At 38.5% G+C, this 17,352-nt stretch overlaps 1 protein-coding gene across 1 annotated transcript in view; it reads right to left on the bottom strand.

Moving 5' to 3' along the window:
* Positions 1–3,953, bottom strand: part of LOC126416194 (tetratricopeptide repeat protein 12-like) — a 125,571-nt gene extending 121,618 nt beyond the window's left edge. Inside the window, exon 1 of the mRNA XM_050083782.1 lies at positions 3,851–3,953. Coding sequence (XP_049939739.1) covers positions 3,851–3,896 — 46 coding nt within the window. The 5' untranslated portion in view covers positions 3,897–3,953. The remainder of the gene's footprint in view (positions 1–3,850) is intronic.
* Between the last annotated feature and the right edge of the window lie 13,399 nt (positions 3,954–17,352).

Here is a 17,352-nt window from a genome sequence, read left to right as displayed (position 1 = left end):
CAAATGATTCAACCAGTTTCCTTTCTGTCCTGGCCGCAAAGAGTGTTCTGATACTTTCGTCTTGTAGGCTGTCGATATTAAAAGGTAAATTTTCATCTTTCTCAGTCTGGTTCATTATACTTATGTTATTTGTATCATTCCTTGCATTCTTCCATGGGCGGAAAGACTTCATTTTTACTGGATAGTGGTCTGATCCAGACTGGGCTCCTCTATAAGATCTTACATCTACTGCCTTGAAATTACTTGTTTGCCTAATGATAATATAATCTATTATAGAATGAAGTTCTTTAGTTTTATGTTGCCAAGTACATTTATGAATGTCCTTATGTTTGAAAAATGTGTTGGTAGTTTTTAGATAAAATTGTTCACAAATTGCAATCAATCATTCCCCATTGTCATTATATTCGTCCTCTCCATGTTTTCCTTATTCTACAGGATTCTCTAGTTCCTACCTTTCCATTCATATCTCCCATGATAATCAGTTCCTTTCTTCTTGGGATTTTTTCAATAGTCTCCTCGAGGGTGGCCCAGAATGTATCTTTCTCCTTATCTTTTGTGTCATTCGTGGGTGCATATATGCCAATAATCACAACTTCCCTAGCAAATAATGGCATTTCAACAGTTATAATACGTTGATTGATGAATGTCCAATTTGTGATTCTTTTCTTCCATGATTTCTTTATCATAATGGCTCTTACTGCTTCTGATACCCCACTCCAGATATGTACATAATTCTCCAGTTCTTCTTCTCCTTGGCCTTTCTTCTTTGTTTCAGAGAGTACGACAACATCCATGTTGAACATGTCACATTCTGCAGGTAGTAAATTTATTTTAGTGGAAATACCTTGCACATTCCAGCACCCAAACATCATTTCCCGTTTCTCATTGCCAGTTCGTCATCCAAAGTTCCAATTTTTCTGGGGCATATTATTAGATTTTTTAGCATTTTTATGTTTTTATGTGAATGAGGAGCTGGCCCACTGCACAACCCCCAACCTGGACGACCAGTTAATTTTTATTCAAGGTTTTCTTTCTTTGATAAGCCAATATCATACTAAATGTGGTAATACATGACTGAAAAAGCTTGGTGATATCCTATCATAAAATGGAACCCATATGCTCTAGTGAGTCACCAAACTTCTCAATGAAACATTCCTAGTCCTTTAGCTGTGTGTCAGTCTTTCTCAAGTGTAGTTGAAGCAGAGAGGTCATGTGAGTCATCAGTTTGCACGTTGGTGAGCCAGGAACGCATCTCCGTTATAGATACAGTCACTTCAGACATGCTCCACAAAAGTAAGTTGGTACCTTTGCTGTTCATGTCGTACATAAATTACTTGGCAGGCAATAGGCCAATTAATGGTAACCTCAGACTTTTTGTAAACGATGCAGCCATCTATAATGAAGTCCTATCATAAAAAAGCTGCACATACATTCAAAGTTGCTATGATATCAAAGTGGTTAAAAGACTGGTAATTTGCTTTTAATGTTCAGAAATGTAAGATTGTAAAGTTCCCAAAGCAGAGATACATAGTATCTTATGACTACAATATCAATGTATCACGACTGAAAACAATCAATCCATACCAATACTTGGGAGTAACAATTTGTGAGGATATGAAATGGAACAATGAAATCGGCTCAGTCGTTGGTGAAGCAGCTAGCCCACTTTGATTCGTCGGTTATATACCACGGAAATGTAATCAGTCTACAAAGGAGATTGCTCACAGAATACTTGTGTGACCAATCCTACAATAGCACTCAAGCGTGTGGGACCCATACCAAATGGGACTAACTGGAGACACTGAATGAATACAAAGTAACTCAGCACGGAGTGTCACACGTTTGTTTCAACCATACAAGAGCTACCCAGAAACACTGAAAAATCTGAACTAGCAGATTCTTGAAGATAAATGTCATCTATCCCACGAAGGCCTACTTACAAAGTTCCAGTAACCAGTATTAAGTGAGGAACTTAGGAACATACTTCAGGACCATGAGGACAAGATCAGAGTAATTACAGCACAGATAGAGACATTTAAACAGTCATTCTTCCTGCTCTCAATTTTTGTATGGAACTGGAAGAAATCTTAATTGTACAATGCAAAACACCCTTTATCATGTTCTTCACAGTGGTTTGTAGAGTATGGATGTATGTGTAGATGAACAGGTTGACTATATTTGAAGATGAAAACCACCCAAGCCTCTTATACCTCCCCAGGAACCTCAAGAACACAGTAACAGAACAGTGCTTGGTAAGAGCTTATCAGGTGTTTTAAGATGAATGATCCAGTTCTAAAGTCTTTTAATGCAATAATGATTTGCTAAAACAGATTGAGCACTATATTGTAATGATGATGATGAAGATGATGCAAGACTTGCATCACATACAATTGTCAAAAACCTGTCCATCAAGTTCATTTTTAAATGTGTGAATTTCATACAACAGTGTAGTTAATTATGTGGACAGTATGGTTTTGAGCCCCCTATTGGTCAGGATATATAACTCGCAAAAATAGTTCAAAGAGAAATCAATGGCCCTTCCTCATGTTTCATGCAAAGACGTCTTAAAAGGTTGATTCAAATACACCTTTTCCAACAGGCTGGAGCTCAAGCAAATTGAGAACAGAATGTTCCAAGACACCTGAAAAACACAATTTGTTAGTGACTGATACATCATAAGAGGCCAAATGATGTGAAAATGTACATGGTCTAGCTGACCTCATTAAGTGGGATGTTTCTTAAATATAATATTTGTGGGTCTCCACTTCCAACTAGCTGCTAAATCAGATCATAGCAGTAAAGGTATCAGAGTCCAGACATGCTCATTTCTGTATGGGACAAACTGTCCAACTATACTGATGTATGCCAAGCAATTAAATCGATCCACACTTAGCACCAATTTGTATTTTAAATGATGTTATATAAATCTTATGTTCAGCGGAGTGTTTAAGAACTGAGCCTGAGTTCCCAGCTGTATAATTCAATGTCTATGGTCTTTCAAAACTTCCCATACTATGCTATTTCTACAGTAAAATCAGCTAAGAGCTGCTGTTGCTATGAGATCTGTCACCATGCAATAGGAGTGCACTGTTACTTCAGAAGGGAGCAAAGAATCAGTGGAAATCATCGGATCAAGAAGAAGGGGAGAAAAGCAAGAAGTGCATTGCAGGAGCACACTTATTACTTCCAAAGGAATCAAAGAAAATCATCAGATCAATTAGAGGTGATGCAAGTAAGAAATAACTCTGCAACTCTATATTTGTTTGTATGTTAATAACAGTCACATTCATTGAATCTGAACTTCCAGTGAGAATCATGAAATCCAATGGTTGTCTCAAAAGTACTCAGTACACTGACTAAGGTCATTCAGAAGCTATTGGTAAACTCAATGGAGATTGTTGTTCTACAACACACAATAATATAACAACTTCATAATTAAGAAATGAAGATGACTTAAACATAGAAAACAGCATAATAACAAAAACGTTTGCTGACCCGTACCAAACTATCATGCAATGCTTGTCCCATAACATTAAGCTACATTATTGTTACTACTGTATTCTTCAACAGCGAACTAATGTGAATGTTAATAACTGACAGTTTCTACTGATTGATCACAACACTGTCACACCACACCACACCACACCAACGACGGTGGGGGGTGGTGGGGTGCGGCGTCCTCACAATAAAATCATAATCGCAAAGGGGCCAACGAAACTCACTGATTAGTAAGTTGTTGAGTGGCCTCGTAGCTTTGGATAACAGCTTAATACTGTCGCAACAAATTACTGTAGCCAGTCTCACGATTTATCATATGGTAGATGTGAAACATTTTTCTTTCACAACATACCGACTTCGTTCACTTTCTGCAGGAAGTTTTGAAATTCCTCCTCCATTTCTGCCTCAAAGTTAAGCAATTAAAAACATCAGAGAACTTCGCAATGAATCGTCTGGTTGTTGCTATGGCAACAGAAAACTTAAGCGGCCCCTCGATGGTCAATCAAATTGAGCAATATTTCCTGAAGCGCAAAAATATTGAAGGTGTATGTGTGAGATTGTGCAATAATATGAAGAACACAGATATTTTTGAAATATTTTGCGCTGTCCGCAAATATTGTGCCGTCTGTTGTCAGTGGTCAGTGTTGCGCAATATCGTTGCCATCCTTCCACATGCTATCCTTTGTATTTACAGTTTAATGTTATTGTCAATGTCACTGAGCGGGGGAAATTTGAAACGAACGCGAAGCAACACGAGCGAGCATTTTTATTAGATTGCATAACGCGATATCCGCACTGAGAAACGTAAAATCCAGAGTGTTATAAGAACAGATAATGAAGAAATAGTATTCCTAAGGGATGAAATACAACTCCTCTACTGTGGCAAAGCGTCATAATCGTAAATAAAAATAAATGAATGTGTTATTAAGAGAGAGATATTCACCTCGTTTGCATGGGGCTCCTGAAACCGAATTTCGTAAACCCATTTCCCAATTCCACTTCTGGCTGGTCATGCAAACCCTTCAAAATCGATTCTGGAAATCCGCTTTTATAGTTGCCGGTTTTCCAATTCCGCTATCGAGTTTCGATCCCAAGTAAACGCAACCGGTTTTGAAACGTGTTTGGGCTGTCAGATTAAGTCTTGTTTTTAAAAAAATTTTCGGCTAATATGGACAGAGTAGCTTTTTCTACAGTGAGGGATAAGTACAAATATTAAACTGAATCTGTTTACAGCCCGTCTTATTGAAGAGAAATAGTGATTGTGCTGACTAACTCAGAAGCTGTAACAGTTGTTTCCCAAGCCCCATATTTAACTGGGCTAGGAAATCCGCTCCAGACCTTAACATGTAAACACAACAGCGAAAAACGGTTTTCGTAATACGGCTTTCGTCTTTCGGAAGATGTGTCGCATGTAAACGTAGTGATTGCGCAGGCTCTCTGTCCCTTGTGATAATTTTAAATCATTTGTTACATATTTTGAATTACATATTTGTCTCAAAGTGAGACGTTTCAATTACTGTTTCCTCTGCAGTTGCTTCGTATCTTGTACTATGTAGGCCAACTGAAGAATAGGAATCTACTTCTACCGAAAGCGAAAAAGGCGGCATACATAACACGGCCTTCTTATATCCCGGTTGAACTACGAAGGTTGTATCCTACTCTTCAGTTTGCATATATAGACCAAGTGAGGTACACGATACAAATTTTACGTTTGTCGCTTTTTTTCCCCTTCACTAGTACTAGCATCCTATTCTTCAGCTGACCTATATAGATTAACTGAAGAACAGGACATAAATTTTACGTTTGTCGCTTTTTTCGCCTTCGCTAGTACTAGTACCCTATCCTTCAGCTGACGTATATCGATCAATTGAAGAATGGTAAACTAGGACTTTCCACTGAGAAAATATGTATAAAATTACGTTCGAAATATGGATATGCGGGGTATTCGTCTAAGATCTGTTTTCCATTCCTTTGTTTCTCAACATGTCTATGTGTTTTGCAGTACATCATCTGCGGTAACTTGTGGCGTCATTTTTCAAGGCCAACGGGTTTTAACCCATTCTGTATGATTCACGTGTGAAAAGAAGTTTCTGCTTGATCAAAAAGTGGTCAGCACTATGAGGTCCAAGAATCTGTCAACTTGATAAGTATTATTTTCAATTGATTTAATGTATTCATTGGAAGGGGGGTTTGGGTTGTTGGGGAGAAAAGACCAAACTGCGAGATCATCGGTCTCGTCGGATTAGAGGAGGACGGGGAAGGAAGTCGGCCGTGCCCTTTCAAAGGAACCATCCCGGCATTTGACTGGAGCGATTTAGGGAAATCACGGAAAACCTAAATCAGGATGACCGGACGCGGGTTTGAACAGTCATCCTCCTGAATGGTTGTCACTTATTTGTGTCAGGTTATTAAATACATGTGTCAGGTTTCGAAAGCCATACAAATAAGGTTTTTACTACCAATATACGTTACACTTTTTAGTAAAGTAACATACATATAAGAGAGATAATGTTTAGGACTTCCATTTGACGTTATTCGGACTAATGATAAATTTTGTTGGATCAACTGAAGAATGGGATACAACCCGTCGGCTTTAACCAGTGACGTCATAGCTAACTCAAAGATATTGTCTTTATTTTCGAGCGATCATTGTCAATTGAAATAAGTGAATGTGTTTTTAAAAGACAGGGCTAGACATTGTGTATGATTTTTGTCGCTTGTATAAATTTAAATGATTTGTTCGTTTCAATTCATTCGGTACATATTTTCATTCTTTGTGTGTTTGAGATATTTTGGAAGAATTGTTTTTCATACTGGACAAATTTTACCTTTTGATTTTCGTTTGTAGCTATGGATTTATCTGTTCCTATGAATGTTGAAGAATTGAAACAGGGTTCGCCAACTGCAGTACGGAATAAAAATTTTACAGTAGTCTCCCTTTTTCGCCTTCGCTAGCACTAGTATTACTACGATGTTTATCAGTCGACAATGGTAGTATCGTAGGCGAAAAGATTGACATACGAAAAATGACATATAGGTCAGTTGAAGAATAGGACACTGGGGATATCGTAGGCGAAAAGATTGACATACGAAAAATGACCTATATATGTCAGATGAAGAATAGGATACTACCGAAGGCGAAAAGATCGACATACGTTAAATTTGTGTCCTGTACTGCAATTAACCTATATGGATCAACTGAAGTTCGAGATACAACTCATATATGTCACAACTGAGGTATTGCTTGCTAACGTTACTTCTGTCCCTTTTTTTCTTCTTCTTCTTCTTTGCACTAGTAACCCATTCTTCAGTTCAGCTATACAGGTCAACTGAAGAATAGGATACAAGGGCTGAAAGAAGTGATATTCGTAACATTATGTTCTAAATATAAATGTTCATGATATGTGTCTACCATCTGTTTTCTCTGTCCTCCATTCCTTTCTTTCTCAAGATTCAACTTTGCTGTTAGATCTGTGCAATACATCATCTCTGGTAATTTCTGACGTCATAGGTCAAAGCCAAGGGGTTGTATCCCATTCTTCAGTAGTCCTATTTTGTTGTAGGTCAATGAAACAGAGACTGCAGCTCCTGCATTGCCTACAGAGCAAAAGAAGAAAAAGGTGATGAGATATGACGAGCTCTGTAACTTGAGCCCATCAGGGGCTGCTGAGGACAGAAAGAAAAACCAATGGAAGCTTTGCCTGTGGAGCTGGAGAAAATGACACCTGAATATCAAATACATGCAAAGAAGGCTATCAACGATATTTTGTGTGAAGGTCAACTTCGCTGTTTGTATTGGAACTGTGTGGAGATACAGCCACAGAGCACCTGCTACAGCAGTATCGAGGCCACAAGAGACAGAAATTATCTACACAGCGCAGTATTTCTCTTGCTTTACATAGTTCATCATGTTATTTTAGTCGAAATACCATAAAGTGATTTCCAATACTGCATCGAAACCTGCACCACTTTTCCTGGAAACTTTCATTCTTTCCACGTATTTCTGAAAATTTTGCCCCAAAAAATTAATTTTTTTACCTCTTCCTTTGTGGCTGAGTGATACCACAGTTTACAGGTAATACAGTACTCTGTTCTTTGTTCAGTACTTGCAGTACCTGACTTGGCTCGATACTGTTATTCTGTGTTGATCATGGTGCTGATCAGGATTGAACAGTACATCACAGTCACAGTAGCAAGTAGTTAGACACAAAAAAATTATTTACATATCTGTTATCAACCGTTTTTCTTCACATTTACTGAAAATTGAGATTACAACAGCCATCGAGGATGACCTCAGGAAGTTCCATGATGACTGTCGTTAAACTACTTCTGAATCTAACTAAATCTTAGTTGTACATCACATGATTAGATATAGGAGTGTCCAGGCAGTGCCTCTTTCCTCATGCGCACCCACAGACTTAGTAGCACCACTGAGGAGCCTGACATATTAACAAAAGAAATGATGAGGTACATGTAGCTCTTCAACAAACTACTAGAAATAAAAATGAGGGTCATTTATGATGCAAAAAATACAAAACTGGAAAGCGCCACCTGTGTTATAGTGGATTCTAGCATCTATGAAATTCCCAAATTTGTCGAGATTCTATACCGAATTTGTAGCCGACTTAACGTCTGTTTCAACTGTAATCTGTTGTAAATTCTATAACTAAAAACCATGCCTATTAGCCAGAAGAAAGCACAGGTGGCACCCATTTATAAAAGGGTAGTAGAAGTCATCCACAAAACTACTATTCAATATCCATACATTGATTTGTTGTAAAGTCTTAGAACATATTCTGGGCTCAAATATGATGAGTTATCTCGAACAAAATGTCCTCTTCTATGTCAACCAGCACAGGACAATAGTTGACCACACAGTGGACAGATATGTACCCTGCAGAACAGAGGAAACCTCTACAGCGCACAGTCACTGCAGAGAAAGTTCTAAGAAAACAGAGACTACTACATAATAGGTGTAAACAAAGCACAGGGCTATAGATAGAGGATGAATGGAATGTGGGAAGAACTATTTGTTGCCAATAGATCTAATATACTACAATAACAAGCCGAACTTTCTGTTCTAAGTAGTTTTCAGAGAAGGCATTTAGGAATATTTCAAAGGATGTCTTGTCATGCCCACAACTAAAAAAACTAATTATCTCGATTGATTGTTGGATGATTAGTCTCCACAACCGATAACATTATCATGGGGAACTTACATATTAATGAACTTAGGTTTTCTTTTAAATTTTCTGTTGGATCAAGAGGCAAGTCTGGGACTGAGTCTTGTCCAATCAGTCTTGCATGCAGCTTCACTTTCCATCTCAGTGGATCAGTTTTCTTGTCTACTGTGACAAACACACCACCTGCATTTTCCATTAGCCTGTACTTTTGATATACATTTCAATTTCACTAAAAATCTCACTTCTGCCAACATCAGCTTTTTGTGCCTGGTATTATGTGAGCTTCACTACTTTTCAGGAGTGCTTCAAACTCTGACACTTTGTTGTGAATGGTTTGACAGTTAACTATTGGGATTTTAATACTTTCGCCTGTGGGGTGTATTCCTTCGGATCTTTCACAAATACTTCTGGGTCTCCTGCAACTGTCATTATCTGGATGAAGAGTTGCCTAATCCAAGAAAGCCTTGTGGGCACTGCACACTTATCTGGGTTGAGATGGTTCCATGATTAAGTATGATGGTGTCATCAGCAGTATTACAGTTTTCGAAAAGTGTTTTACATTCACAGAAAGTTCATTTATGTAAGTTAGGAATGACAAGAGACCCATCACCAAACTACCTGGAAACACAAGAACTTCGGTGGTGAGACTCTGTAAAGAGTCTTTTACAAAAAATGATGAGGGGGAGTTAGAAGCCATGCTGTGAAAATGATTCATCAGTCTATGGTGCATTACTTTGTCAAAGCATTTTCAAGAAGACTGATACATAATTAATAGTTGATTTTACTTATCTCCACATTCAAAGATGGCTGCTGCCTGTGAAAAAATTCTAGGTTTTTGGGACATTCAACATCATTACATGAAGCACTAGCTCAGTTGGAGGATGAGTAAGATGACAACTGGGACCTATTCCACGACAATGTTCACAAGGAGCTATGGAAAACTTACATGAAGATGAGTGAACAGGCACTTTCGAACCAGTACTGCAAATACACAATGGCTTAACCTTTAGACAGTCTTGTCTGGTTATCACAACGGAATATCTGTAGAAGACATTAAGTCACATTTCTTTGTAAGAAATGAAAATATTAACTATCAAGACACCAAAAATTAAATCTAAAACTAGAGTAGTTTAAAATGACTTTTACACAACACATTGCACAAAATCAGCAAAAAGAAAAAAATGACAACCATATTATTTATTATTAAAACTAGATCATCCCCACCTCAACTTAACTATTGCAACATACATCCACTTGAGCACACTAACTACAGTCATACTTTGGTGTTCCTCTACAATTTATGCCCCTATACTTCCCTCAATGTATCCATCTAATCTTCAGCATTCTTCTTTAACATGTTTCAAAAGCTGTTTTCTTCTTGCATGTTTTACTTTCATATAAGGCTACAGTGCAAATACATTTAAATTTTTCTTTCTCAGAAACATTTTTGTTACTATTGCATGTCTATGTTTTACATCCTCTTTACTCATGCGTTTGACATTAATTTTGCTACAAAAACAGTAAAACTTATTGACTACTTTTAATAACTCCTTTCTTAATTAAATTCCTCAACATTGCCTGCTTTAATGTGATTACACAACTACATTACAACCCTGTCTCTCTCCCTTCCCAACTTCTAACTCGTTTCATATCCTTCGATTTTTCATAAAGTTATGACCACACAAGCATGATTTCCCAGAACTGGCTGTCCCTGTTTCAAGCAATATGTGTGGCTTTGTCAATGCTGGCACACAAGTGCTTTTCTCATGAAGCCCAAGGAAACCAGATCTCAAGAGTGTCGGTCAAGCTGCGGCAACATGTACTCTACACAGCATCAACTACGAGCAAAAGTTCATTAAATAAGAATGTGGTCCTTGTATTACAAGCTGTGATAGTTGTCCACAAGCACTGGCAGGGACAGCATGAGAAAGAAATCTACAACTACATCTAGATACATACTCCGCAATCCACCATACGGTGCTTGGCGGAGGGTACCTCGTACCACAACTAGCATCTTCTCTCCCTGTTCCACTCCCAAACAGAACGAGAGAAAAATGACTGCCTTTATGCCTCTGTACGAGCCCTAATCTCTCTTATCTTATCTTTTTTGTAGACTTTCCGCGAAATGTAAGTTGGCGGCAGTAAAATTGTACTGCAGTCAGCCTCAAATGCTGGTTCTCTAAATTTCCTCAGTAGTGATTCACGAAAAGAACGCCTCCTTTCCTCCAGAGACTCCCACCCGAGTTCCTGAAGCATTTCCGTAACACTCGCGTGATGATCAAACCTACCAGTAACAAATCTAACAGCCCGCCTCTGAATTGCTTCTATGTCCTCCCTCAATCCGACCTGATAGGGATCCCAAATGCTCGAGCAGTACTCAAGAATAGGTCGTATTAGTGTTTTATAAGCAGTCTCCTTTACAGATGAACCACATCTTCCCAAAATTCTACCAATGAACCGAAGATGACTATGTGCCTTCCCCACAACTGCCATTACATGCTTGTCCCACTTCATATCGCTCTTCAATGTCACGCCCAAATATTTAATCGATGTGACTGTGTCAAGCGCTACACTACTAACGGAGTATTCAAACATTACAGGATTCTTTTTCCTAATCATCTGCATTAATTTACATTTATCTACATTTAGAGTTAGCTGCCATTCTTTACACCAATCACAAATCCTGTCCAAGTCATCTTGTATCCTCCTACAGTCACTCAACGACGACACCTTCCCGTACACCACAGTATCATCAGCAAACAGCTGCACATTGCTATCCACCCTATCCAAAAGATCATTTATGTAGATAGAAAACAACAGCGGACCTACCACACTTCCCTGGGGCACTCCAGATGATACCCTCACCTCCGATGAACACTCACCATGGAGGACAATGTACTGGGTTCTATTACTTAAGAAGTCTTCGAGCCACTCACATACTTGGGAACAAATCCCATATGCTCGTGCCTTAGTTAGGAGTCTCCAATGGGGCACCGAGTCAAACGCTTTCCGGAAGTCAAGGAATATAGCATCCGTCTGATACCCTTCATCCATGGTTCGCAAGATATCATGTGAAAAAAGGGCGAGTTGCGTTTCACAGGCGCGAAGCTTTCTAAAGCTGTGCTGATGCATGGACAGCAACTTCTCTGCCTCAAGGAAATTCATTATATTCGAACTGAGAATATGTTCGAGAATCCTGCAACAAACCGATGTTAAGGATATTGGTCTGTAATTTTGAGGATCCGTCCTTCTACCCTTCTTATATACAGGCGTCACCTGCGCTTTATTCCAATCGCTCGGGACTTTACCTTGGGCAAGAGATTTGCGATAAATGCAAGCTAAGTAAGAAACCAATGCAGTAGAGTACTCTCTGTAAAATCGAATTGGAATCCCATCGGGACCTAGCGATTTATTTATTTTCAACCCATTCAGCTGCTTCACAACCCCAGGGATGTCTATCACTATGTCCTCCACACGGGAATCTGTACGAGACTCAAACAGCGGTATGTTTGTACGATCCTCCTGCGTGAAAGATTTCTCAAATGCTAAATTTAAAATTTCAGCTTTCGTTTTGCTGTCTTCTGTTGCCAGGCCAGACTGATCATTGAGTGACTGGGTGGAAGCTTTCGACCCGCTTACCGATTTTACGTAAGACCAAAATTTCCTTGGGTTGTCAGCAAGATCTTTTGCTAAGGAATGGCGGTGGTAGTGGTTAAATGCTTCATGCATCGCTCTTTTTACAGCAGCACGAATCTCTACTAACTTTTGCCTGTCCTCATTCTTCCGATCTTTGTTGTACTGCAAGTGCAACTGCCTTTGCTTCCTGAGCATTCTCCGAATTGCGCTGTTAAACCACGGTGGGTCTTTTCTGTCTGTAACCCACCTTTTCAGCACATACTTGTCCAATGCGTGATTTACAATGTGTTTAAAATTTGCCCGTAATTCTTCCACGTCCATCGTACCGGAAGTAAATGAAGTCGATTCATTTACTAAGTGGGACGCTAACAACTGCTTATCCGCTCTTTCTAGTAAGAATACTCTCCTAGCCTTCTTGACCGACTTTTTAACTTTTGTAACCATAGTCGTAATGACAACATCATGATCACTAATCCCTGTCTCAACACTGACGCCATCGATGAGGTCTGGTCTGTTCGTGGCTACCAGATATAAAATATTTCCATTACGCGTTAGCTGTCGATTTAGCTGCTCAAGACAGTTTTCGGATAGTGTGTTCAAAAGTAATTTGCACCCCAGTCTATACTAGGTAGGTTGAAGTCCTCTTTCAGAACTGAGTATATCTTTCTCCCCTCATAAATGCTAAAACATTAAACCGCAACTCCCCTCTTATTATAAGAGTCATCCGATAAAAGTGAGAGATCAACAAAGGGTAAGTTTTTGCTTCTACTTGACAAACTGAAGGCAAATCCATACAAGTTTTTCAAATACTACAGTATATCTGTTAACTCATTTGAAAAGCTTTTGAGCATGGTCAGAGACAGACTTTCTAAAAGAAGCACAATTATAAGTGAATTTATCATTGCAGCAGGAGTAAAGCGCACTGTAAGTTTAAACAGGACATGAAAATGAATTGTAGTGTTTAAAAATTACCTCCTACAAGATGTGAGTCATAACATATTTCTATGGGTCTAGCGATAAGACTGTCACAGTTTGATTTATATCACACACATGATCCTCCACACAACAGCACTGTAAATTAAATGTGCATTCAAACTTCATCTTTTAGACAAAATCGCAGTGATAAATTATTAGAGATAAATAAAAATATTGTCTAACACTGCTTTACCTAATGTTATGCAATGTTGACATGCAAGTGATTCCTGGTGTTATCGGTCCGGAGTAAATATTCTCACAGTAACTGTGCTGCTAGACAGGAAGCAGATTCCAGCTTCCTGGAAAAACCACTTTCCCCAGTACTGCATGCTCAGTCTCATTTCTGTGTAAGTAGTAGGTGATCTTCCGCTCCTTAAATTTTATCTACAATTTCACAGTGTTATCAGTGAGATGAACCAGATTAAACAATTATTTCTAGGAATTTCAGAACTGAGTATATCTTCCTCCCCTCATAAATGCTAAAACATTAAACCACAACTCCCCTCCTATTTTAAAAGGCATCCAATTAATAAACAGACCTCTGACACTTATCTCAAACACTGTTTTCAGCTTAGTAACTACTCTGGAGCAAATAGCAATTTAGTTCTGAATATTTACTGCTGCCCTGCACCAAACATTTAAAATAGTACCATGTTACCATACTGCAAGAACAGTTTATAATGCAAAGCATCACTGCAGGCGGCAACTATTGGGTTTGCAACTACAAGGAGACAAAACTAACTGTTACAATGGATTATAGTCAGACTAAAACTACTTGATAGTTCGACACTTCACGTATTGTTGCTGGTTTCCTCTCATCAGAGCACTGAACATCCTACTCGTTGACAAACTGCTATAACAATTAGTTCACTTCTGACTTCTTGCCCAGCTTTCTTTCTTGGTGGATTCCAAATCTTGGGTCTGGCCATCTTATCTCTCTCTCTCTCTCTCTCTCTCTCTCTCTCTCTCTCTCTCACACACACACCACACACACACACACACACACACACACACAGCACTAACCAACCATTACTAGATTCTTCGGTATCATTTACAAAGCTATTATAATCACAGAGATCAGCTTAGATTACGTAAGCGTTGCATGACACTGCATGAAGCTGAATTTTTTAAGGCTGTCAAGTAACGGTTGCGACTGGTGCACAAGTCATAGATACCACAGTCTTTTACAGTGAATGGTGTAGTGTAGTGGTTAGCACGTAAATCTGATGTGAAGAAGACCGAAAGCACGAATGTCATCAAATGCAGTGAAATATTTTTTGTTCTAAATCTAATGAAAAGATTTTGATCATCATTTTTATTCATTTAATCAGTTTGCATATACTTTTTTATTTCCAATAAATTTGCTGCATCATTTTCATAATACTGACTTTTTTATTTGCTCTTATTTTTCTTTCCACCACTTTTTCATATGGAATCTGCTTCTGTCACCAGTAATCTGCAACCACCTGCCAACCAGGACAGCTCATTGGTTGTTATAATGTCGCATTGCATGTACAAAGTGTGAGGATAGTCTCAGGTAGCCAATAACAACGAGAAATTTTGTTTGCTTTTACCACTAGAACTGTTTATTTTTCTGCGAAAGATGGCTACGCAAACATATTGAGTTTGCTCATAGACATTAGCCTTAAATGTCACAAACATAGCAATCGTGATTTTAGTTATGCCGCATATTGTTGATCGCTATTTTCTCAGCTACACTGCACATCATGAGGTGGTTGTTTGGTTAGGACACGAGTTTAAATTCAGGGCTACAAAATCCATCGTCTTCTGCATTACACTCATCGGTCACATAAAATCAGCGATCAACAGAGCATCTCCCATTTCCATCCTATCTTGGGGCAGCTGCTTCCATTATTGCTCAGTGTTAAACATTAACAGCATTTGGGAAGTGACCTGCTGTGTGTGTGCCACCTAAAACTGAGTAGTAGCTGCCAGCGAATGTGTCAACACTGTAGCCACAATCGACAGATATAAACTATCAAGTGATTTTAATCTGAGTATAGTGAAGGATCTCCATACCCCAAAAATGCACAATAGCCTTCATCAAAAGGCAAAGTTAGGCTCATAGTATTTTTTCTTCAAAATTTCGCAACATTTTCAGTCTTGTTATGCCCCTTTCAATTACATGACACAAGTGATCTGTTACCTTTACTACTTACTTGCCCACACTCTTACACAAGTTCAGGAGATGGAACTCATGACTATCCTCCCCCTGTCACCTCCCACTATGTGAATTTCTCGTTGTCAAAATTTAAATCAGTGCTGAAAGAGTACACCAAAGGTAATTTGCTTGGACAGAAAAGAGCATTCCAAATTATGATTTATGGGACTGCATGGTGAACTGAAATACTGATAAAGAGTGTGAATAGAGTAGTGCAGTGTTTTGAAAAAGACAGGAACTTAGCATCTGTAAGGAAGACCTCACATTCAATTAAATAATAGAACGCGTTAACACACACACACACACACACACACACACACACCATTTGGTGGTTCATGTGGTGAAAGCTTGGTTCTTCTTCTGACACACACACACACACACACACACACACACACACACACACACTTACTTTCTCTGTCATTTAGATTAGGTAAAAATTATTCCAAACAAAAAAAATTTTTTTTGGAAGTTAACTGCAATACATTGTGAAAACACGGTGAATTTTCTCCCTTTGAATGTATGCACTGCACATGTTGACCGAAAAAGTTGCTGAGAAGGCAATGCCAAGCATCACAACACAAAGAAGAGTGAGATTAAAAGGTATTGTACCATACCTGATGGCTGGGAAGGAATCTGTCAGGGCTTTATCAATGGAACAACATTAGAATTAGTCTTGTGTGACTTAGGAAAGCTAAGAAAATTTGGTCCTACACCTGCCTGAGGTCTAAGGCTTAAGCGCTGCACAGCATCGCTATGTAATTTTAAGAAAGTATGACCGCACAATCAAGTTGTGAATTGGAAAGTGAACTATTATTTACAGAGAATGTTCTTAACAGATCAGATTTCAATTCTCTGAGCACAAAGTTTTGTGTCCATGTGTACTAAACTAACTCAATATTGATTAAAAAAAGAGTGAATAAAACCATTATCTCTACTGTGTTAGTGTTAATTCATGTGGGTAACAGCTTGCTGCAACACTTTTTGTTCGATTCTGTTTTAGTTGACTATTTCTCTTATGATTAAGTGTAACTACTAAGATTTTCCTACTCCTGAAAGTAGCTTTTCATAAGTACTTTGCAAGTTGCCTCCAGAAGCTAAGGACTGGCCAGCCATTAGGCCTCTGTAATTTAACTGTTTCATTTGTTAAGTACATCTGTAACTGTAGGAGAAACAGAATAGTTCTACACTACTTCTGTTGTACATAGCTTTCAAGTCACATGATACAAGTTTTGAAGGGTGACATCAAACAACACCCAATACAAGCCAGCTGATCCATATACTCACAACATCCTTTACAGACAAGTGAAGGGGCATAATTTCACGGATTTGACTTGAGACAATTTTCCACGTTGGTTATAATCTCTCAGCTTCATTTGTGGGAGGAGGACAGGGTGATATAGATATATCACTTAGCTTTCAAACAATTCTGAGTTTCGCAAGAAGCACTGTGAACACAACTACTGTTTTCATTCATTACCAACGAAGGGACATTGGACATACTTTCCGTTAATATTATACACTACTGCTTCCTAGGTACCAATTAATGTGTGGATCTATTTTTGTATGCTTTTATTTCAAACAGTTGCCACCTGCAATGAAAATCAAATGGCGAACATTTCTTTATCTTCTATAAGACTAGGGTGGTTGACTGTTTTCTGGAAATATTTTAAGTTAAGCGTATGACATGCTTTTTCCTTCTTGAATTTCAGTATTGTTTCCTAAAAATGGAAATGAAAGTAAAATAATTTGAAAAACCACTAAAATGCTCCATTCGAATTGTGATGCCTGTGACTTAAATGGCTAGCTCATTGCTCCTCTGTCATAAAGCTAATGTACAGTGATGTCCTGTTTATGTTTCGGAAAACAGATTACAAATGG

This window comes from Schistocerca serialis, chromosome 8 (genome assembly GCF_023864345.2).
Source record: "Schistocerca serialis cubense isolate TAMUIC-IGC-003099 chromosome 8, iqSchSeri2.2, whole genome shotgun sequence".
NCBI lineage: Eukaryota > Metazoa > Arthropoda > Insecta > Orthoptera > Acrididae > Schistocerca > Schistocerca serialis.
Note: the sequence above shows the minus strand (reverse complement) of the source record. Positions and strands in the feature narration are given on the sequence as shown.